This window comes from Carcharhinus amblyrhynchos, chromosome 29 (assembly GCF_965287045.1).
Source record: "Carcharhinus amblyrhynchos chromosome 29, sCarAmb.v2.hapA, whole genome shotgun sequence".
Classification (NCBI taxonomy): Eukaryota; Metazoa; Chordata; class Chondrichthyes; order Carcharhiniformes; family Carcharhinidae; genus Carcharhinus; species Carcharhinus amblyrhynchos.
This window is the reverse complement of record NC_137352.1, coordinates 2,346,414-2,370,790: the sequence shown is the minus strand read 5'-3', so window position 1 is coordinate 2,370,790 and position 24,377 is coordinate 2,346,414. Positions and strand designations below refer to the sequence as shown.

Below are 24,377 nucleotides of genomic sequence, written 5' to 3'. Positions count from 1 at the left end.
TCAATCCAGTTACATTTTCCTCCAAATCACGTAATATATATTACAAATAGCAAAAGTCCCAGCACTGATCCCTGAGGAACGCTACCTGTCACAGCCCTCCATTCAGACACATACCTTCCACTGCTACCCTTTGTCTTCTTTGACCGAGCCAGTTTTGTATCCACCTTGCCAGCTCACCTCTGATCCCATGCAACTTCACCTTCTGCACCAGTCTGCCATAAGGGACCATGTCAAAGGCTTAAATCTCACCAATCATCACAAATTTTAAAAGGAAAATAACTTTGCCTTCTCTGAATATTCATTGAATCATGTAAATTATAAGATCATTTTATGAGATCTCAGCAGTTCAGTTGGAGTTACAATTGTAATTTTGTTTCCACTTTTGTATTCACTTGAAATGCTGTTAAAATCACTGTCTCACTGACCAGTTGTAGTAAAGCATTCTACAAATGAAGAGGACTCTCAGTTGAGTGCATACCTCTGCTACTTAGCATTATTACAATTGCACAACCCTCCTTGAGGCTTTTTTCAAGCTGGTTGATGTTCTGTAACTATAAAGCTAAAAGAATAAATATTTCTTCTGTGAGCTGCCACTGCACTGAGAAGGCTTTAGGCCTATCCACATTCAACAACCTGCTCTGAATCAATCCATAACATTCTAAGTACAGCATCATAAAACATTCCTTTAAAAAAAAGTCAATTCACTGTCTCCCAGTGCTAACATCTCTTAAAAAATTCTGGAATTTGACCTGCATCTTCATCAAAAACTAATCAGTTCTTCCTTGGGATATATCCTATCTGTGTACCAAGTTTTGTTGAGATCTGTTCATTAGTTTTGAGATGTACAGTTTACATTATCTCCATCCACCTCCTGTGTTGGTAATAGCCTGATATATTTTACACATGTTCCTTCCATCTCTCCTCATTCTCCAACCTTTCCTCCTTTTTTTTTCAAACCAATTATGCTGGCCATTAGAATCAGCTTGTGTAGTTTTAAAAGCCGCAGATCACTTTAATCTCTATCCCAATGAAGATGCCCCAGTTTTGTACTTTGTCCTCTTTGAGATAAGAAGTAGAATGTTGCTGCCTGCCTTTCCTGCCTTGAATATCTGTATGTGTGGCAGTTTAACGTGGTGAGTATAGGCAATGGCTTGGGGCAATAAACTACTGCTTGATGCCCCTGCCGCCCAACCTAAAAGTATGTTAAATTGAGCACCAAGTTTCAGTAAAAGTAAAAAAGTAAAGTTTATTTATTAGTCACAAGTAGGCTTACATTAACACTGCAATGAAGTTTCTGTGAAATTTCCCAAGTCGTCACACTGTGGCGCCTGTTTGGGTACACAGGGGAAATTTAGCAAGGCCAATTTACACAACCTGCATATCTTTTGTCTGTGGGAGGAAACTGGTGCACCCGAAGGAAACCCATGCAGCCACGGGGAAATGTGCAAACTCCACACAGACAGCGACCCATGCCGGGAATCAAACCCAGGTCTCTGGCACTGTGAGGCAGCAGTGCTAACCACTGTGCTGCCACTGTAATTATAACCTGTAGTTCTGAGAGAAAATATGCCACTTACACTCTCAGACCCTGAGATACTAGTAGAATAATTGTTGTGTATCTGAAAAGAAAGATATTGGTTTCTATTGTACCTTTCACAGTTTTGCATGTCCCAATGCACTTTACAAGGAAGTGTAGTCACTATTGTGGGAAACATGGCAGCTGTGACAACAATAGTTCAATGTCATATCCAAAATATACCATCTTTGACAATGCAGCACTCTGTGTGCTCTGGAGCGACAGTTTAGATTTTGTGCTCCAGTGCCCAGAGGGGACTTAAACCCACAGACTTCTCACTCCGAGGTGTGATACTTTCCCTCTGAAGCACTGCTGTTATCTGAAGTTAGATTTAATAAATGTAATTCCCTCCTTTCCCTGTCACCCTCAGCTTTGATCGGAATCTTGGTGGACTTGAGATGGAACTCCGTCTACAGGATCACCTAGCAAAACTCTTCAACGCACAAAAGAAGACTCCCAAAGATGTCCGTCAGCATCCACGAGCCATGGCCAAGTTGTGGAAAGAAGCAAATCGTGTGAAAACAGTACTGAGTGCAAATATAGACCATATGGCACAGGTAAGATTGGTAGCTTTGCTATTAGTTCCTACTGTCTCTGCAAAACAGGATGGCCCTCCCATGATAAATGTGTTTGAGGAACAAAATTTCATTGACTTGTTAATTTGCAAAAGGAAAGCTTTGCTTTTACAGGAAACTAGAATCACTCAGCATTGCAGGAGGTCATTGGCACATCATACCTGCACTGGTTCTGTGAAAGAGCTACTCAATTAGCCCCAATCCCTTTCTCATTTCCCTGTAGCTCTGCTCAATCTACTTCCATCCTTCTCTCATCATTTAACTAAACTTCTTCACTTCTGACTCTTTTTGCTAATTTTATAAATTTGTGTCCCCTGGATATGAATTTAACAAAACCTGTCATTGTGTTTTCTGTGCAGATTGAGGGGCTCCTTGATGACATTGACTTCAAGGCCCGAGTAACAAGGCAAGAGTTTGAGGAGATGTGCAGTGATCTTTTTGAGAGAGTTGCAGAGCCCGTACATCAGGCTTTAAAAGTCTCTGAGTTGAAAATGGTGAGTATTCAATAGTTTGGGGTGACCAATGGACTTTATGGTGAATCGGTTGATATTGTAACTTAATTTTGCTAAGAATGTATTTGCTACAGTGATGAACTGTTTTTCTAGCCATGTAATTATCATATCAAATCAAATCAAATACAAGGACTTGACTCTTATGTCAATGCCGAGGCTGTGTATGAAACGTTGCTCCCCCCACCCTCCCACCAACCCTTCCATATTTCTGACTTGGGAATGCATTGCCATTCCTTCACTTTCTAACTCCCTCCTGAGCAGTACCATGAGTACATCTACACCACATGGTCTGCAGCAGCTCGAGATGTGGGCTTACTTGAGGAGGAACTTCTTCTCCCAGAGGGTAGTGAATCTTTGGAATTCTCTGCCCATTGAAGCAGTGGAGGCTATCTTGTTAAATGTGATTAAGTCACAGGTAGATAGATTTCTGATCAATAAGGGAATTAAGGGTTATGGGGAGCAGGCAGGTGAGCGGAACTGAACCACTATCAGATCAGCCATGATCTTACTGAATGGCAAGGCAGGCTCGAGGGGCGAGAAGACCTACTCCTGTTCCTATTTCTTATGTTTTTATGTTCTTACCACTGCCTTCTCGAGAACAATTAAGGATGGGTAGTACCCGTCAGAACCCAGACTCCCTGAATGAAGGAATAAGTCAACTGGACGTTGTTTTAAAATATCAGCTGAAATGTTAAACTTTCATTCTCTGAATGACTCCCCTTTTCGTATAGGATGAAATTGATCATGTGATTCTGGTGGGAGGAGCAACACGAGTTCCGAAAGTGCAGGAGGTTCTGCTGAAAGCTGTTGGAAAGTAAGAATTCAGTTGTCGTATAACCCAATGTTGTTTCCAGCCTTCTTCACACTGCTAGGTTCCACTTTACTGTGGATATATTCATTTTTTATATACATTCATGTTGTCTTCAGAGGCCAGGTCCCCGCATGTGATTGTATGTAGCTTTTAGCGAATTGGAATGAGTATATAATTATTGATTGCAGAATTGCTGAGTTGAAATGCATTGTGAAGCACAGTTTATGCTGGAAATGTGACCTGCCACCAGATATGACTTGTCCGCAATTGTTTTCAAGCAGGAATATCGCAAGAAAATGAGATTATGATGAATTCAGTGAAATATTGATAAGCTCAAAAACCATGATTTGACAAATGTGAACCTTGTTTTCCCTTTGAATCATGGAATGGTTACATCACAGAAATACTTTTTAAAATTGACCTGAAGTATCTCTGAGTGCTAGCTTCCATATGCAGCAAGTCGAAGAGTGTAGGACTGCCTAAAGGAACAGGAGGAAGCCAATCAGTCCTGCAGGCCTGTTCTGCCATTTCCTTTGATCATGGCTGACCTGTGCCTTAACTCCAGCTCCCTGGCTTGGTTCCATATCCATCACCAACAAAATCTATCAACCTCAGTTTTAATAACTGACCTCCAACATCCAGAAATTAATCGGGAGAGTGCTCCAGATTTTTATTCCCTGTTCTGCATCAGAAGTGTTTCCTAATTTCACTTCTAAATAGCTAGTTTCTAACTTTGACTTTGTGCCTTTTTTCCAGCTTCCCCTACTCAAGAAAATAGGTTAATATGGTGGTGAAAGAAACCATTTTCAATTATTTCAAACAAGCTTCATTAGTTAGCCCCTTAATCTAAAGGTGGCATGGTGGCACAGTGGTTAGCACTGCTGCTTCATGGTGCCAGGGACTGAGATTCATTTTCGTATCTGCGTGGGTTTCCTCCAAAGATGTACGGGTTAGTTTGATTAGCCATGCTAAATTGACCGTTAGTGTTAGGAGGATCAGCAGGGTAAATATGTGGGGTTATGGGAGTAGGGCCTGGATGGCATTGTGGTCGGTGCAGACTCGATGAGCTGAATGACCTCCTTCTGCACTGTAGGGATTCTATAAAAAGCCATGCATTGCCCCAGCACGTACCTGAGCAGTAGAACGAGGGCCCTGTACCCATTGTCTTCCACAAGAAATGTTGCTAATCTTGGTAATTCCAGGCGGGAATTGCTGATTATTCCCAAGAGCAGACTTGTCCAGCCGCCAATCCACGGGCTACACTGTGACCCCTGAACTCTCGACCCGGCCTGAGAAAATTTGAGAAAATGGGCTTTGCTGTAAACTCTCATTAGCAGAGTAAAATGTTTAACTGAAACCAAAAGAGAAAATCTCAGCAGGTCTGGCAGCATCTGTAAGGAGAGAAAAAAGCTGATGTTTTGCATCCAGACGACCCTTTGATAAAGCTTTGACAAACGGTCATCTGGACTCAAAACGTCAGCTGTTTTCTTTCTTTCCAGATGCTGCCAGACCTGCTGAGATTTTCCAGCATTTTCTCGCTTGGTTTCAGATTCCAGCAGCCGCAGTAATTTGCTTTTATAAAATGTTTAACTGGTTTTTTTTTCAGTGTCTTGCTCAGTAACTGGATTTAATTTCCTTTTGCAGGAAGGAGTTGGGGAAGAATATTAATGCTGATGAGGCAGCATCAATGGGAGCCGTGTATCAGGCTGCCGCTCTCAGCAAGGCCTTCAAAGTCAAACCCTTCCTTATCCGTGATGCAGCCATGTACCCAATTCAGGTAGACATACTGTGGCTGTATGTACATCCATGGGCACCTGCCTCACTCACTCACTGAAGATTACACTTCCTGCAATGTTTAATGTGTTTTTCGAATTGTGAAATCTTCTGGGAGTTCGAGGAGGAAGCAAAGTCTGAATGTTTGCAATATGTTTATTCTCCCTGGAGAGAATCTTTCCTCTTGATTCTCCAAAGTCAAGCTGCTTATTGCTGTTTGCATACGTTTGCTCTCATTGCTATGCTTTGTTTTAGTCCTGCCTTGACTGTTTATAAGACGCTAAAATTCTGCTCAGACCTTGTGCATCAGACTGAAGTAAAGGGGAAATCCTGCTTTGGTAATGTTTCCAGGTGCTTTGAGTGCAAAAATAAGATGACTATACTTTGGTTATTTATTAATCATGGATTCCACTGGGATATGGAGCAAGTCCGCTCTGGGTCATTTACCTCTGGTTATTGAGGCTGTTTATTGCATGTCGAGGAAAGCAGCAGTAGGTGAACTCTGATTTCAGTTAAAAAGGAAAGGCTACAAATTAAGATGTTTGGATTTTTTAAAAATTCTTTACGGATTGGGTGTAGTGGATTTGGAGAGAAGAATTGGGTAGTAATAGCAGTTTGAGAGGACACGTATAAAACTGCAGCAAGCAATCCAGTTAAATATCAATACTGTATCGGGGATTTAGAATAGAGAGTACAAAACCAACATCTGTGGAAGTCACCAAATCGGAGGTTAAGATTTAGACTGAGGTTTAAATGGAGTAGAGGAAGCTTGAATGGAGCATAACCACTGGCATAGCCTTGCTGCTTGAACAGCCTGTTTCTGTGCTGTATAAACCTTGTAGGATAAAGTGCCTGGCAATGAAATTTCACAAATAAGTTAACCTTCTGTGGTAAATGTGGTAATCTGGTATCAAACCAGGCAGCTCTACAATATCCCAATGATTAACCAACTGGTCTTGCCCATCGGCGAGTGTGAGAATTCTCCTCAGTCAATCGATAACCTAACCAGCTTGAAACCAGACAAGGGAAAGTTGCTACAGCCAATTGTTAGTGGGTCCGTAAGCTCTGTCAGCCTTCAGTTAAGCATTGGCTAAGTAGCCCTATCATGTAAACAGAACCTCTCAGTAATCGGAAGGTTGCTAAACATGACAGATGTTCCTCTAGTCGAACAAACTAAAAATACGAATGAACTTTGTATATGGGAATGTTATAAATGCACTGTAGTCACGCACTTTAACAAGGGACCCAAAGGTTATACTTTAAAGTGGAGGAGTAAGTGTGAACATAGAACATAATGCAAATGACTCTGGTCCATGATAAAATGTCATCATGATGCTGTCTTAGATTGCAGACAGAAATCACAGCCCATTTTGCTGATGCAACTCTTCAACTATAACTAATTCTGTGTGTAAGAAAGAGCAGTAAAAAGTCTGACAACACCAGGTTTTAGTCCAACCGATTTATTTGATAGTAAATGCACAAGCTTTCGAGGTTTCCCTCTTCGTCAGGTGAATGGAGAGTTCTGGCCTCGGACAAAGCATATAAAGCACAGACAGTTTAGAGATTACTGATTAGAATGCGAATCTTTACACCTAACCTGCTGTTCAAGACCTGAAGTGGCTGACAATGTGTGTGGAAGGAGCACTGATCACAGGTTAAAATTGTCTCCAGACAGCACAGTGAGTGAAGTTTTGCAAACCCAGGCAAGTCACGGGGGTTACAGATAGTGTGGGTCATTTACCTCTGGTTATTGAGGCTGTTTATTGCATGTCGAGGAAAGCAGCAGTAGGTGAACTCTGATTTCAGTTAAAAAGGAAAGGCTACAAATTAAGATGTTTGGATTTTTAAAAAATTCTTTACGGATTGGGTGTAGTGGATTTGGAGATAAGAATTAGATAGTAATAGCAGTTTGAGAGGACACGTATAAAACTGCAGCAAACAATCCAGTTAAATATCAGTACTGTATCAGATTGCGGGGCTTCCCGGATATCTGGATCCGAGCCCAGTAAGGGAAAAATAGTTAACTGAAAAAGAATAAGTAAATATGTTAAAGATATGGAAAGGGTAAATGGATTCGCTACTCTCCCAGTCCCATTCCACTGGGGAAATCCCACCCCCCAGCTCCCCATTTCTGAAAATACTCAAGATAGTCTTTGATTCCATCAGAGGCCACTCTTCAGGGTCACACTACTAAGTCTCAGTGCCCAATGTTAGCCAGTGGCCTCTGCTTGCAGAATTTACTGTTGTTTTTTTCTTGGTAGGTTGAATTTACACGGTCAGTTGAAGAGGATGGTGTGAAAAGCATTAAACACAACAAGCGAGTATTGTTTCAGAGAATGTCTCCGTATCCGCAACGTAAAGTCATCACTTTCAATCGCTACACCGATGACTTTGAGTTCTTTGTGAACTATGGGGATTTGAATTTCCTCAGTGAGAGCGATCTCAGGTAACGTGATTGGAGGAGAAGTGGTTTGGAGCTCCACGCTCCTTATAGAACCTGCCAGTGCAGCAACAAGCAGCCATTCAGTCTGTACCGACACCTCCTCCACACAAACCACTGGGTTTGTCCCACTTTCCTGCTTTCTCTTGCATTACCCATCAACATTCCTGGTACTTGACTATCTGACCATAAATTGTAGAAGCAGATGTAGGCCATTTAGCCCATCTAGACTGCTTCATCACTCAGATCTTATCTGATTATGATTCAGTGTTACAGTGGTTAACACTGTTGCCTCACAGCGCCAGGGACCCGGGTATGATTCCCGCTTGGGTTACTATCTGTGTGGAGTCTGCACATTCTCCCCATGTTTGTGTGGGTTTCCTCCGGGTTCCTACCACAGTCCAAACATGTGCAAGTTAGGTTGATCAGCCATGCTAAATTGACACTAGTGTTGGGATTAGCAGGGCAAATATGTGGGGTTATGGGATTAGGGTCTGGGTGAGATTGTAGTCGGTGCAGACTCGATGGACCAAGTGGCAGCCACCTGCACTGTAGGGATTCTATGAATATCCTTAACTTCTCTTTCCTGTCTTATCCACATATCTGATCATTTAGTGTTTAATTTCTGTTTTAACATCAGTCTGTGGTAGACAACTGCACACTCTAATGAAATGAATATTCCATAGTCTCTGTGATTTTATGACGTTTTGAAAAATTGTTGATGTGATTTTGTGCTCTTTAGATATGGATTCCAGTTATGTAACTGGTGGCAGTTATTTTGCATGATGTGGATATGCCGGCGTTGGACTGGGGTAAACACAGTAAAAAGTCTGACAACACCAGGTTTTAGTCCAACCGATTTATTTGATAGTAAACTCAATAGATATTAGTGAGTTTACTATCAAATAAATCGGTTGGACTAAAACCTGGTGTTGTCAGACTTTTTACTACAGTTATTTTGCACCCAGCAAATTCCTGTGTGCAAACTGATGAATAACTGATGCGTCTCATGATGTTGGTTGAAAGCTGCCACTTTACACTTGCTCTTTGCTTCATTATGCCGTGTTCCCCACTAAGCTCAGATTTTCGTCTTGAGTTGTATTGTGAGATGTCCTGGAGGTGACTGTTCCCTTTCTCTGCTCTCACTGCTAGGAAAAATATTAGAATGTTGGATAGGGAAATTTGAGACCAGATGCGTTTTGTTCTGGTGTATAGCGCTGACCTTGACATTCTTTGGAACACACTCTGCTGATAATTTTTGCAACATGTTGTTTATGGAACAACCTGAGTGCGTTGTTGGAACAACCTGAGTGCGTTGTTGGGCCAACCATGCTGCAGTTATCTAGCAACAAACCAGCAGAACAGTGGATTATCTCTAACTCTGTCCTTTCTTTCCAGTATCTTTGGATCATTGAACTTGAGCACAGTTCGACTGAGTGGAGTAGGTTCAAGTTTTGAAAAGCATTTGGATAGTGAGTCGAAAGGGATTAAGGCCCATTTTAACATGGACGAAAGTGGGATACTTGCACTTGACAGAGTGAGTATCTGGGAGGCTATTTCCTCCAAATGCTGATCATCTATTGCATCCCCTCATTCTCACACCGAAACTGGGAGGGTCATGTCTCCAGTGGATTAACCCACAATTTCCAACCATCTTGTGAATTATTCAGTCAGCTGTCCTGAGGTGCACACACACCCTGGCCACACATTTGGAACAAAATGGACTCGTTAGTAACAGGTTTTATTTACACTCATAATGTGGCTAAACAAACTTTGCATATTTATTTAATTAACGAATCTCCAATGTCAATTATAACAAAATGAAACACAATTAGCAAAATAACATTGTGCCTTTCACCAAACTGTTTGACCAATAAATCTACAAAAACTTAACATCAACATTCTAATCATAAACTGAACGAGTGTCACTTGCTGTGCACATGGTCAGTAAAGAAAATCAATATTCCACATCTGGAATTCCCAGTTGATGACATGCTGCTAGTATGTTGAACACCAATCATTGACACAATCACTTCAGCCTGTTTGAGCTTTGTTTGAATTAAAGTGTCTCCTTTTGCTGTAGGTGGAAGCTGTGTTTGAGAAGGTGCAAGATGAAGAACCTGAAGAGGAATCCACTCTGACTAGTGAGTGCAAAGCCACTGGCAGGAAATTACTGTTTGAGCTGCTGAATGGCAGCTCTTATTTCACAATCTGAGATGTTGAATGCTTTTCTTTCTTAAAATATTAGTTTTTTTACTGTGGAGAGTGAAGGCTGGAGATTTCTTCTAGATTTTTTCAAGACTCAGAGTGGGAACTACTGACACTCTGTTACCCCACACTAGCAGGCAGTTGTAGACATCAACTTGTCTGCTTCTGCCAAGCTTGAGATTCAACATAGCTCTGACAGAGAGCCATCTAAGACTTGAAAAGTTGGCTCTATTCTCTCTCCACGGATGCCATCAGACACACTGAAATTTTGCAGCATTTTCTGTTTTTGTTTGAGACCCAACATGTCATTCCAACCATATCTTGATCTCTTTTTTAAAAAAAACATTTGTTGGTGTGTTTGTACTAAATATCAGTTAATGAGGGTGGTGCAGAAATAGCAACTTGATCTCACTGGAGTGAGCTGTAATTGTTTTAAATAAATCTGGAAGCAGAAGGTTCACTGATGCCCTGCAGAGAGGGAACCTGCTCTTGCTGCCCTGTTCCACAACACATGGTTGAATCTGATTACGCTGGGAAGTGACTCGCTTACGCTATGTGAACAACCCACTGCGGTGAAAACTAGAGATAACTTGCCCCTATTGAGGGCAACAAGTCGCAGGCAGTAAATGTGATCATAAGCCTCCCCTCCTTGTCCTAGAAAAACTTGCTGGCGACTATCTTGTTACCATGTTCTCCTATAAGAACATAAGAAATAGGAGCAGGAGTAGGCCATCCAGCCCTTCGAGCCTGCCCCGCCATTCAATAAGATCATGGCTGATCTGTCGCTGCTCAGTTCCATATATATTCTATATTTTGTTTATTTCCAATAATTTGCTGATTCAGTGACCATTGGATGATGAGCTCTGGATAGTAGACGCTGACCGCATATTGACTCATTTGAGGTGTTATCCCTAAACCAGTGTGAGAATCTGGAAAGTCTGGTGTCTGTTTGCAGTTCCCCTATCTGCTGTGAAGGGTGCTGGGTCAGGAACATCATGGGCCGGTTAGGAGTGGTGTGGGAGTGTCTGCTGGTTGGAGGGTGCCTGTGTGTGCATAAGTATGGACAATGAGCTGGGTGTACTATGAATTTGGCTGCTCCGTGATTGGTTTAATTGGTCAGAACATTGAATACAGGAGTTGGGACGTCTTGTTGAATTTGTACAAGACATTAGTAAGGCCACAGTTGGAATACTGTGGATAGCTCTGGCCCCCTTTTATGTAGAAAGGATATTATTAAACTAGAAAGATTTAGCAAAAAAGATTTACTAGGATACTACCGGGAGTTGATGGTTTGAGTTATTAGGAGAGGCTGGATAGATTGGAACCTTTTTCTCTGGAGCGTAGGAGGCTGAGGGGTGATCTTATAGAGGTCTATAGAACAATGAGGGGCATAGATCAGCTCGATAGTCAATATTTTCCCAAAGGCAGGGGCGTCTAAAACTAGAGAGTGTAGGTCTAAGGTGAGAGGGGAGAGATACAAAAGTGTCCAGAAGGCAATTTTTTCTGAGGGCAGCGAGTGTCTGGAACAAGCTGCCAGAGGTAGTAATAGAGGCAGGTATAATTTTATCTTTTTAAAAGCATTTAGATAGTTACATGGGTACGATGGGTATAGAGGGATACGGGCCAAATGCAGGCAATTGGGATTAGCTTAGGGGTTTTAAAAAAAAGGGTGGCATGGACAAGTTGGGCCAAAGGGCTTGTTTCCGTGCTGTAAACCTCTATGGCTTACCACTAAATGCAATTCATGGCTATTTGTGATGGAGCCAGTGGGAGGTGGCTGCCTGCAGAGCTGTAAAGGGATCAGAAGGAGGGTTTGAATGTATTGTCATTTTCTAGAGACTTTTTTGCATTTTAATTCTAACTGCCGTTATGACATGGAGGAAGCGAGTGTGCATATTATATGTTTATTAGAAAACAAAATTACTTTTAACAAGTTGCAAGTAATGATTAACACACGGTTGTAATTGTAAGCATAATTTATCTATCGCTTCCTAAAAAAATTCCTCTAGCACACATACATACAGGACTAAAAGATACGTTTCTCTGCAGAAATGTGCTTTAGAGGATGGACGTGATAAAATAAAGGTTAAAGTTCGTGGAGTCTTCCCACTGTCAGCCTCGTGTTTCCTCATGGAGACCTCTCGGGTCTCAGTGGACATCAGCTGGCTTTGGCTCTGTAGGTCCAAACGCAGACAAGGTTCTCTGGTTAGAAATTCATAGCCATGCACTATTTTAGATAAGGTAGAGAGAGCCAATTAGGGTAGCCTTCATTTCTCAGCTTGTTCCCCAACAAGACTACCTTCAAAACCAGCAACTTCACAACTGAAGCTTTCCCCATGTGATTTCCAGCACTTTTTCCTGTCAATCACATTTACTGTAGCTCAAAACAGCCAGCTGGATCTTTCTCAAATACTGTCAGATGATTTCTTGAACGAGGTCTGCTTGTTGATTGTTCCAAGGTGAATTTGGGACCTTGAAAACCCAAATGTATAAATCATGTCTTTCCATTTTATAGAAGAAAAGTTCAACCTTGAAATATATAATTCCAACATCTTGCCCTCTGTTATCGGGTAAAGACCTCCTTTCTAGTGCAGTGTTTTGCAGTTTCTTATAGTTTGATCTTATCCACAGAGCTTGGGAACACTATTTCTAGTTTATTTGGAGGTGGAAGCTCTGAAACAAATGGGAAGGAGAACCTGACTGAATCTGTGCAGGTAAGTGTGCACTGTCTTATGTTCTCCTATATCCATCTCCCCTTGTTGGGTAAGAGCAGTGTCACAGGCCTGAAGAGCTGGCTTGATTCCTGGTCTGTGCTTCCAGCTGCCTGAGGCCAAGAAAGGATATGATTCATTTCAAAAATCTCTAGCCAGTGCCCTTGGCTGGAGAGAGAAGGGTTAGCATAAGGACTTAGACCGGTGCTGCCTATGATGGCCTGCTGACACAGACTAGAGCCTCCAAAATGGAGGCGCTGGAACATTACTGGTATCAGTGGATGCAAGTGCTCAGAAAACTTGGTAAGGAACAAAATATGGAAAATAAATGAGTGAAGGCTACACTGTAATCAGGTGTTTTCTGGGTCAGGAGATCTTGCTTTCCAGTTACACAAGTTACTTGGCCTTTGCTGGATTATGTTGTGTGCTGTGTTGAGGGAAACTCACTGTGGTACACAAGCGGCTAGGATACACGATGAAGGTCTGGTTTTTCATGAGGAAAGAGTATTTATTGCACAGGGGAAAAGTTGTGGAGACAGCAAGAAATCACTTGCTGGTCAGCAGCTTGGTTGTGAGACAGGCCTGTGTCTGTGTGTGTGTGTGGGAGAGAGAGAGACAGGCCTGTGTCTGTGTATGTGTGGGAGAGAGAGAGACAGGCCTGTGTCTGTGTGTGTGTGTGTGTGTGTGTGCGGGAGAGAGAGAGACAGGCCTGTGTCTGTGTATGTGTGTGTGGGAAAGAGAGAGACAGGCCTGTGTCTGTGTGTGTGCGGGAGAGAGAGAGACAGGCCTGTGTCTGTGTGTGTGCGGGAGAGAGAGAGACAGGCCTGTGTCTGTGTGTGTGCGGGAGAGAGAGAGACAGGCCTGTGTCTGTGTGTGTGTGTGCGGGAGAGAGAGAGACAGGCCTGTGTCTGTGTGTGTATGTGCGGGAGAGAGAGAGACAGGCCTGTGTCTGTGTGTGTATGTGCGGGAGAGAGAGAGACAGGCCTGTGTCTGTGTGTGTATGTGCGGGAGAGAGAGAGACAGGCCTGTGTCTGTGTGTGTATGTGCGGGAGAGAGAGAGACAGGCCTGTGTCTGTGTGTGTATGTGCGGGAGAGAGAGAGACAGGCCTGTGTCTGTGTGTGTGCGGGAGAGAGAGAGACAGGCCTGTGTCTGTGTGTGTGCGGGAGAGAGAGAGACAGGCCTGTGTCTGTGTGTGTATGTGCGGGAGAGAGAGAGACAGGCCTGTGTCTGTGTGTGTATGTGCGGGAGAGAGAGAGACAGGCCTGTGTCTGTGTGTGTGTATGTGCGGGAGAGAGAGAGACAGGCCTGTGTGTGTGTGCGGGAGAGAGAGAGACAGGCCTGTGTCTGCGTGTGTGCGGGAGAGAGAGAGACAGGCCTGTGTCTGCGTGTGTGCGGGAGAGAGAGAGTCAGGCCTGTGTCTGCGTGTGTGCGGGAGAGAGAGAGACAGGCCTGTGTCTGTGTGTGTGCGGGAGAGAGAGAGACAGGCCTGTGTCTGTGTGTGTGCGGGAGAGAGAGAGACAGGCCTGTGTCTGTGTGTGTATGTGCGGGAGAGAGAGAGACAGGCCTGTGTCTGTGTGTGTATGTGCGGGAGAGAGAGAGACAGGCCTGTGTCTGTGTGTGTTTGTGCGGGAGAGAGAGAGACAGGCCTGTGTCTGTGTGTGTGTATGTGCGGGAGAGAGAGAGACAGGCCTGTGTCTGTGTGTATGTGCGGGAGAGAGAGAGACAGACCTGTGTCTGTGTGTGTATGTGCGGGAGAGAGAGAGACAGGCCTGTGTCTGCGTGTGTGCGGGAGAGAGAGAGACAGGCCTGTGTCTGCGTGTGTTTCTGTTTGAATTTTCTGTGCTGACATTGCTCAGCCCCGGGTTGCCAGTCAGAGTGTCGGTTCAGGTGACCAACCCTCCTGACTGTGGATGGAAATTGGAAAATGGACCCTTGCTACTGCAGCAATTCTTTATTGATCTGTTTTCAGGATGAAGATGATGCTGCAAGTAAAACTGAACAGGACGGTCAGGAAGAACCAGCGGCCCCGAAAGAGAAAGAAACACCCAAAGAAGAGGAGAGTAGCAAGTCTGAGGAGCAGGGCAAGGCTGAACCTAACAGAGAGAAAGCAGAGCAGCCTGAAGCAGGAGAGGACCAGGCCAGAACTGAGAAGCTTGAAACTCCGGTATGGAAATGTTCCGTTCTTCCCACGAGCACCCTTCCCATCTCTTTCATCAGCTTCTCTGGAGTTGCCACTTCACTGGTGACCATTCTGAATATGCACTGTAAGAAGTCTCACAGCAACAGGTTAAAGTCTAACAGGTTTATTTGGAATCCTGAGCTTTTGGAGCACTGCTCCTTCATCACCACTCAGCTGATGAAGGAACCACATTCTGAAAGCTCGTGATTCCAAATAAACTTAGAGTCATAGAGGATTACAGTATGGAAACAGGCTTTTCGGCCTAACTTGTCCATGCTGCCCTTTTTTTTAAAATCCTTAAACTAATCCCAATTGCCTGCATTTGGCCCATATTCCTCTATAACCATCTTACCCATGTAACTGGATAAAATAGATAGTAAACCCGTTGGACTTTAACCTGGTGCTGTGAGACTCGTTACTATGTCCAACCCAGTCCAACGCCGGCATCCCAACATCATTCTAAATGTGAGTCTCAGTCATCAAGCAGTCACCAGAGACGTCACAGCCAATCTTCCAACTTATTGAGCAGTACGCTTATCTGTTCCAAGGCACTCACTGCTGACCATCCCAAGGCTAAGAACATAAGAAATAGAACATAGAACATTACAGCGCAGAACAGGCCCTTCGGCCCACGATGTTGCGCCGACCAGTTACAAAACAATGACCCACTAACCTAAACCAATCCCTTTTTGTCCATAAACCTATCCACGGATCTCTTAAACGCCCCCAAACTAGGTGCATTTACAACTGCAGCAGGCAGGGCATTCCAATCCCTCACCACCCTCTGGGTAAAGAACCTACCCCTGACATCCGTCCTATAACCACCCCCCCTTAATTTAAAGCCATGCCCCCTCATGCTAGATTTCTCCATCAGAGGAAAAAGGCTATCGCTATCCACCCTATCTAAACCTCTAATCATCTTATATGTTTCAATAAGATCCCCTCTTAGCCGCCTTCTTTCCAGCGAAAACAGCCCCAAATCCCTCAGCCTCTCCTCATAGGACCTCCCCTCCATACCAGGCAACATCCTGGTAAACCTCCTCTGCACCCTCTCCAAAGCCTCCACATCCTTCCTGTAATGTGGGGACCAGAACTGCACACAGTACTCCAAGTGCGGCCGCACCAGAGTTGTGTACAGTTGCAACATAACGCTGCGACTCCTAAATTCAATCCCCCTACCAATAAACGCCAAGACACTGTATGCCTTCTTAACAACCTTATCTACTTGATTCCCAACTTTCAGGGATCTATGTACACATACACCTAGATCCCTCTGCTCATCTACACTATTCAGAGTCCTCCCGTTAGCCCTATACTCAACACATCTGTTATTCCTACCAAAGTGAATTACCTCACACTTCTCCGCATTAAACTCCATCCGCCACCTCTCGGCCCAGCTCTGCAACCTGTCTAAGTCTTCCTGCAAACTATGACACCCTTCCTCACTATCTACCACACCTCCGACTTTGGCGTCATCAGCAAATTTACTAATCCACCCAACTATACCCTCATCCAGATCATTAATAAAAATTACAAACAGCAGTGGCCCCAAAACAGATCCCTGAGGCACACCACTCGTAACCGAATAGGAGCAGAAGTAGGCCATCTAGCCCTTCGAGCCTGCCCCGCCATTCAATAAGATCATGGCTGATCTATCGTGGCTCAGTTCCACATTCCCGCCCTCTCCCCATAACCCTTAATCCCCTCGCTTATCAAAAACCCATCAACCCGCGTCTTAAAAATATTGAGCGAGGCAGCCTCCACCACTTCAACGGGCAGAGAATTCCAGAGATTCACCACCCTTTGAGTGAAGAAGTTCCTCAACTCCGTTCTAAACAGCCCCCCCCCCTTTATCTTGAGGCTGTGCCCCCTAGTCCTACTGTCCTTTCTGAGCGGAAGAGTCTCTCCACCTCTATCCTATCCATCCCATTCATCATCTTGTACGTCTCAATGAGATCTCCCCTCATTCTTCTAAACTCTAACGAGTACAAGCCTAGTTTATTCAGCCTCTCCTCATAGCTCAACCCCCTCAACTCCGGTATCAGCCTAGTAAACCTCCTCTGCACTCCCTCCAAGGCCAAAATATCCTTGCGTAAGTGCGGCGACCAAAACTGCACACAGTACTCCAGCTGCGGCCTCACCAATGCCCTATACAGCTGCAGCAAGACCTCCCTACTTTTATATTCAATCCCCCTCGCTATGAAGGCCGGCATCCCATTAGCCTTCCTGACCACCTGCTGCACCTGCAGGCTGGGTTTTTGCAACTCATGCACAAGGACCCCGAGGTCCCTCTGCACCGTCGCATGCTGCAGTTTTTCGCCACATAAGTAATAGTCCTTCCTACCATTATTCCTACCAAAGTGGACCACCTTGCACTTGCCAACATTAAATTCCATTTGCCATTTCCTGGCCCATTCGCCCAGCCTATCTAGATCCTTCTGCAGACTCTCCACACCCTCTGCGCAATTTGCCGTTCCACCAATCTTGGTATCATCAGCAAATTTCGACACCATACACTCGGTTCCCTCCTCCAGATCATCTATATAAATGGTAAATAGCTGAGGCCCCAGCACCGACCCCTGGGGCACTCCACTAGTCACCAACCGCCAATCCGAATAGCACCCATTGACCCCCACTCTCTGTCTCCTATTTGACAACCAGTCCTCTATCCACGCTAACACCCTACCCCCAACTCCATGTCCCCTGACCTTCTGCAATAACCTCTTGTGAGGTGCCTTGTCAAACGCCTTCTGAAAATCAAGAAAGACCACATCCACCGGCTGTCCTCTATCCACCACCCTAGACACATCTGTCTGCATTCTCGCAAGCTCCATTTACTTTGTGATCAGTGACCAACATCGGCTCAGTTAATCAACACATTGATTTTTGAATTTCTCATCCGTCTTCTCCAAGCTCCAAGCCTTCTTGTCTCTGGAATCTCCTCCCGGCTCTCAATCCTCCAAATATCTTTGCTCCTCTAATTTTGGCCTCTTGTGCGTTCTCAGTTATAATCTCTATCACTCGTAGCCTTGGCTTCTGCTGCCCAGGCCCAAGCTTTAGAATTTGCTCCTGAACCCTGTCTACCTTGATTCCCTCCTTTTAAAGGCTCATTGATCCACAGGTGGCCCGAATATGTCCGTATTGTGTCTCTAAAATGTTGCTTTAAAGCAACATTTAAAGTCTTGGCATGTTTTCTAATGTTGACAGTACTGTGCAAATGTAAATTGTTGTCAAGATGTTTTTCAGTGCTAAGAGAAGGATTTCTTATCCCGAAAGCCAGCCGGAGATGTTTGAGTAGCTGTGATACTGTGTGTGTGTGTGTGTGTGTTGCTGATGCTGAGATGCTCTTTATTTCTGTTTGCTGACTGGGTTTAGAATGTGTTTGTGGTATCTGGTCTGGAATTGATGTTTTGCTATAAATGGTGACAAACTGGTGGGTTTTATTCTGATTTTGTACAGGATAAGAAAGCAGATGAAGTTGTAAAGGAGGAAGTAAAAGATCCAGAATCGAATAAAACTGAGGAGGTTAAAAAACCGAAAGGTCCCAAGAGACTGAAGATTAGTGAGAATGTGACAGTCGGATTGGAAATCCAGGACCTGCCAGATATATCACAAGAAGAAATGAGTCTGTCTCAAAAAAAGTAAGGGCCACTCTTTGCTTAAACTCCCTTTGCTTCTGAGTGAAACTGGGAAAATATGAGATTAATGAAAAGATAATCAATAACCATAAGCAGATATTTTCAGTGATTTTTCCTGGCCATACATTAGACTCAAACATTGGAATTATTCCAAATGCAATTAGATTCCTGTACCCGGGACTGGGGCTTTAATGGATCCTGCTGTAACCTGCCAGATTGTTATCCTCCATAATTACAGGTACACAGTAACCCAATGAAGCCACTTTAATCCTCACTGATTTCCTGTGTTTACATCTAGGCTTCAGGACCTTACAGATCGAGATCTCCAAAAGCAGGAGCATGAAAAGATGGCCAATTCCCTGGAAGCTTTCATCTTTGAAACAAAGGTAAGACATTCACTTGTTACCCTAATTAATTACTGAGCCCGATATACATACCCAATCTCTTAAAATAACTGACCATTGACAAGCAGTAGCACAGGGTATCGATTCCCAACTCAGCAGCTTTGGCGAGAGGCTGTTTATCAGGTTTCTTACAGTATACTCTGCAGCCCTGGAATGCAGCACAGCCAGAATTCTCCTGCCATTCATAATGGAGCGGCACACACACAGTGCCCGGTGGCAAGGTACAGATGCAACAGCCGAATCGGAAGGTCTAACCAGTGGCGGGCTGCCTGCACCGCCGTGAAACACATGGCACCTTGCACCTACCCAACTTGTTTGTAAACGTGACAGTTCTGGACCTTCTCATGATTTGAGAAGGTCGTGGGATCATTGAAGGATGTGCTAACCTGTCCTGGAATAGACCCCAGTGCCTGCACAGTTCGGTACACTTTTATCCTAACACCGGGGCCACCCAGAGTATCCAAGGCCACATTTACCCATGGTGTGTAATGACCACTGCACAAACCTGTATTTTCCATTGTATGTCATGGGGACCTGGGAAGCTTTGCTGATCCTTTAAAGAGTGTTTTTCCCTGCACCTCAGCTGAGAGTATTTTCCCTGCTGGCTGTAGCTGGGTAGGGATGCATTTTAAAACAGTAGCGGTGTAGATCACAGGTTTACATGCTGCTAAAGCAAATGCTTTTCCCTTTCTAAAGAATTTTTAATGAATGTTTGATACTTGTCTTCCGAGTATATTTATTAGCAGTTGTGAGGGACAGTTAAGAATAAAGGCTGGAGTGCAAACTTATTTATTGATTGTGTTTCAATGTGTACCTTTTATAACCAATACTCTTGTGTAACTGCAACAGTTGGATCAGCTTATGTTGAAAGAGGATGTGTAACTTAAGACCTCACTGGTAAAGAAAATTGGTAACTATATTCTCAGTCACGTTAACTGATATCCTGTGGTCATTGTTGTGTAAGTATGGCAGTTAGACTTTTGTAAATCAGTTTCATGTTCATATGTAATCAAGAAGGCATACGGCATGCTTCCCTTCATCAGCCGGGGCACTGAATTTAAAAATTGGCAAGTCATGTTGCAGCTTTGTAGAACCTTAGGCCACATTTGGAATATAGTGTTCAATTCTGGTCGCCACACTAACAAAAGGATGTGGAGGCTTTGGGGAGGGTACAGGAAAGACTTACCAGGATGCTGCCTGGTATGGAGGGCATTAGCTATTGGAGAAACTTGGGTTGTTCTCACTGGAACAACGAAGGTTGAGGGGTGGCCTAATAGAAGTTTACAAGATCGAGAGGCATGGACAGAGTGGATAGTCAAAAACTTTTTCCGAGGGTGGAAGAGTCAATTACTAGGAGGCACAGATTTAAGGTGTGAGGGGCAAGGTTTAAAGGAGAGGCAGGTTTTTTTACACAGAGGGTGGTGGGTGCCTTGAACTCGCTGCCGGGGAGGTAGTGGAAGCAGATACGATAGTGACTTTTAAGGGGCGTGTTGACAAATACATGAATAGGATGGAAGTAGAGGAATATGGTCCCCGGAAGGGTAGAGGGTTAAGTCGGGTAGCATGTTCAGTGCAGGCTTGAAGGGTCGAAGGGCCTGTTCCTGTTTTGTAATTTTCTTTGCTCTTTTTGTACAAGATGCACAAAGTCACCAAAATGTTAAAACAGACCAGATACAAAACCATAAGAGATAGGAACAGGAGGAGGCCATTCGGCCCTCGAGCCTGCTCCACCATTTAATAGGATCATGGCTGATCCAGCATTCCTCACGTCCACTTTTCTGGCCTTTCCCCGTAACCCTCGATTTCACAGTGGATCAAAAACCTGACTGTCTCGGCCTTGAAAATACACAAGGATCCTGGAACTCCTTGCCACAGAGATGTGGGTGTAAAGACTTTCAACACTCAGAGAAAGAATTCCTCCTCATCTCAGCCTTAAATTGGTGCTACTTTATTCTGAGACTGTGTGCACTCTGGTTCAAGACTCTTATGAGGGGAAACATCCTCTCAGCATTTACATTGTCGAGCCCCTTAAGAATCCGATACGTTTCAATGAAATCTCCTCTCATTCTTCTAAATCCCCAGTGGGTAGAGTCCCAACATATTTAACCTTTCCTCATAAGACAATCCCTCCACCTTCTCTGAACTGCTATATTTCTGCATGGAGGCGTTCTGAGCTAGCTCTGACCTTTTGAGCAGAGGGGGAATAGCAGGAGGCCATTACAATTTTTAAGTTTAAGGTTGTTCAGTGTCTGGATTTGCTTTCTAAATCTGCAAATGTTCACCTTTGTTACTGTTTCCCAGGACAAGATGTACCAGGATGAGTACCAGGCAGTCTCGACAGAAGAAGAACGGGACCAGATCTCTACAAAACTTAGCGAGGTCTCAAACTGGCTGGATGAGGATGGATTTGCTGCCACCACACAGGTTTGTTTTGTTGCTCTTTTTATTCTGATCCTGCGGACAACTGGTGAAAATTGACAAATTATACATCTATATGTACTGTACAGAAAACAAATGGGACAGGTGTGGGGCTAGAACTTAAACCTGAGCTTATATAAAACTGATACCAGCATGGGGTGAATTATGTAGTGTCTTGTTTAGTCCGAGAGTGGTGATATCACTGATACTGACATCTTGAGTCTCAGCTGCAACTTTGATAAGTTTGTAGTTTAATATTGCCACTATGTGTAACACAGAGTCTTGCTGCAGGAATCAAACACTGAGAATATTCTGTTTTGTGTTTTATGCATGTTGGGGTTTTGGCAGTGATTTGTACTTTTGTGTGCTTAGGAACTAAAAACAAAACTCTCTGAGCTACGGAAAATGTGCAAGGAACTCTTCTTCAAAGTTGAAGAGAGGAGGAAGTGGCCAGACCGCCTGGCTGCACTGGATAGCATGCTTAATCATTCTACTATTTTCCTCAAGTAAGTCCCCCGGTGAAGGGAAGCAGTCTTGGGTAAAGGATTATCTAGTTTTTTTTAACTACCCTTTAAGCAGTTGGTTCAATAGACAATGGTAAAGATTTCGAAGGGGCTGGTTCCATGGGCATTGGTATCCTCCTCAACATATCACCATTAATAATCTATTCCATCATTAAGTCAGGTTAGGGAGTCAATTGTAACTTGGTCCATTTCTATCTTCACTTGGGGTCACCCAGGAAGTGAAGAGGATCCCTGGTTTATTTATCACAACCCCACTGTTGTCATACTGGCTGATGTGGACTTACTTGACACAGACCAAGTTGGACAGAGACATTGATGCTCAGTTACTCCCTGAATAAAGTCTAGAATCTAAATGGTTGCATTTGGAGTAAGCAAACTTACCTTTGTGCACAAATGAGAGCAAGTGACAGTGAAGGTTTTCTCTGTTTAAGATTTCTTACTCTGTTATCTTTGTGACTTCAGAGGAGCTAGACTCATACCAGAAGCTGAGCAGATTTTCACAGAGGTGGAGTTAAACACACTGGAAAAGGTCATCACAGAGACAACTGTAAGTACAACAGAACCCAACCAGTACTAAAGACAAAGCGATTAAACTGACTTGAATTTTGGAAAAAAAGTATTTTGTACTTTATCCTATCTTTATCCAACATGTGGGATAAAGAGCAATAATTTTAGGCAGGAGATTGAGTGTTTGCTCAGTTCCTTGTTTTTTAGAGAGATATTGCCTGCAGAGTCCCAGAATTGCGGTTTTGCAGCCTCGGAGTCTGAATCTGATTTTTCAGTGGGCCTTGTCTGGAATTCCAAGAAGAACTTGTGCAGTTTTGGCCTCCCTGCCTTTGAGCGGGGCTTGGCGGGTTAAAGCTGGGGGAGTTGGTGAGTCTTGAACGAGGGATCACCGTTTCAAGATAAGAAATCAACGTTGAAGACTGAGAAGAGGGATACTTCTTTAGTCAGAATCTCTGAATCTTTGGGATCCTCTCCTCCAGAAAACTGGGAAGCCTTAACTGTTGATCATGTTCAAGACTGTGATTTAGATGTTTGGACACTAAGGTAATCAAACCATATGGGGTAGTGTTCCGAATTGGTTTCGTGATCAGGAGAGGAGGGTGTAGCTACAACTGAGTCAGGTAACTGGACCCAGAGTGTAGGAGTCTTGGCCTTTGCAGTTGTCCAACAGCTTTGAACTTTCTTAACTTGTTTGGGTGAGAGTGAGGCTTCAGGATGGTTGAATTGACTGACCGTGGCGCTGTGGTGTAGGAATCCATTCAGTGGGGGGAGCACATCAGAATATCATGGTAGTAAGGAACAGGATACTGAGGGGGATCAACACTTTTTTCATTGCAGCAAAGAGTAAGATCCAGACACTGTGTTGCTTGTCCAATGCCAGGTTCGGGACATTGTTCTGCGCTAGACAGGAACTTGCAGTGGGAGGGGGAGGATCCAGTGGTTGTGTTCTATGGAGATGGCAAGAGGCACAGTGATTAGCACTGCTGCTTCACGGCATCAGGGATCCGATTTCGGCCTTGGGTCACTGAGCGAGGTTTGCACATTCTCCCCATGTCTGCGTGGGTTTCCTCCCGGTGCTCCGGTTTCCTCCCACGTTCCAAAGATGTGCGGGCTAGGTTGATTGGCCATGCTAAATTGACCCTAGTGTCGGGGGTTAGCAGGGTAAATGCGTGATATTAGAGGGAAAGGGCCTGGGTAGGATTGTGGTTGGTGCAGTCTCTATGAGCCAAATGGCCTCCTTCAGCACCGTAGAGATTCTATGAATCTATGTAGATACCAGCAATATAGATAAAACTAGGAAAGAGGTCCTACATAGAGTACGAGAAGGTAGGCACTAAATTAGAATGCAGAACCTCAAAGTAATCTCTGGATTATTACCTGAGCCACATGCGTATTGGCACATGGCACACAAAATTAGAGAGATGAATATGTGGCTCAGTGATTGGTGTGGGATTGGGTTCCAGTTTCTGGGGCGTTGGCACCAATACTGGGGAAAGTGAGGGCTGTTCCACTGGGATGGTTTTCACCTGGTGTAAACCACAAACTAGACAATTAGAGAAGGTTTAATGAGATAATGGGGGCAAGGATCAAATTTGGAAAGATGTGGTAAATCAAAGAGGAGACAAAGGACAGGAAGGAAAGATATTAACGTGGGAAATGGTAGACAGACCTTAGCGGGAGGGATAGAAACTATGGAATACAAATCCAAGAGTAAATCTAGAGGTTACAAACATAACAATGGAAGAAAACTAAAAGCTGTATATTTGATTATATGTTACATTCAAAACCAAACAGATGAACTGAGAGTACCAATAGGAATAAATAAGTACTTTACAGAAACAGCTGCTTTATGACCTGGATTGGGACCTGTATATTGAAGGGTGTGTGACATTTAGGAAGGGCAGGAAGTGAGGAAAAGGTGGAGGGAGGGATGGTTCTGTTAAATATGTTGTTAACACATTGGAGAGGAATGACCCAAGCTTAAGAATCCAGGGTGTAGAAATGATTTGGGTAGAGATGAGAAATGATAAAAGCGAGAAGTCACTTATGGGAGTGGTGTTCAGGTTATGAACAGTAACCATTTGGTCGGATAATGTATAA

The 24,377-nt window shown here is 44.0% G+C and overlaps 1 protein-coding gene across 1 annotated transcript in view; it reads left to right on the top strand.

The window, feature by feature from the left end:
- hyou1 (hypoxia up-regulated 1) overlaps positions 1–24,377 on the top strand; it is a 49,099-nt gene that overhangs the window by 15,763 nt on the left and 8,959 nt on the right. The window contains exons 9-22 of the mRNA XM_080214512.1: positions 1,947–2,133; positions 2,511–2,645; positions 3,395–3,477; positions 5,119–5,251; positions 7,509–7,693; positions 9,086–9,224; positions 9,771–9,831; positions 12,527–12,609; positions 14,577–14,771; positions 18,246–18,427; positions 18,723–18,810; positions 21,130–21,252; positions 21,619–21,752; positions 22,233–22,317. Coding sequence (XP_080070638.1) covers positions 1,947–2,133; positions 2,511–2,645; positions 3,395–3,477; positions 5,119–5,251; positions 7,509–7,693; positions 9,086–9,224; positions 9,771–9,831; positions 12,527–12,609; positions 14,577–14,771; positions 18,246–18,427; positions 18,723–18,810; positions 21,130–21,252; positions 21,619–21,752; positions 22,233–22,317 — 1,813 coding nt within the window. The remainder of the gene's footprint in view (positions 1–1,946; positions 2,134–2,510; positions 2,646–3,394; positions 3,478–5,118; positions 5,252–7,508; positions 7,694–9,085; positions 9,225–9,770; positions 9,832–12,526; positions 12,610–14,576; positions 14,772–18,245; positions 18,428–18,722; positions 18,811–21,129; positions 21,253–21,618; positions 21,753–22,232; positions 22,318–24,377) is intronic.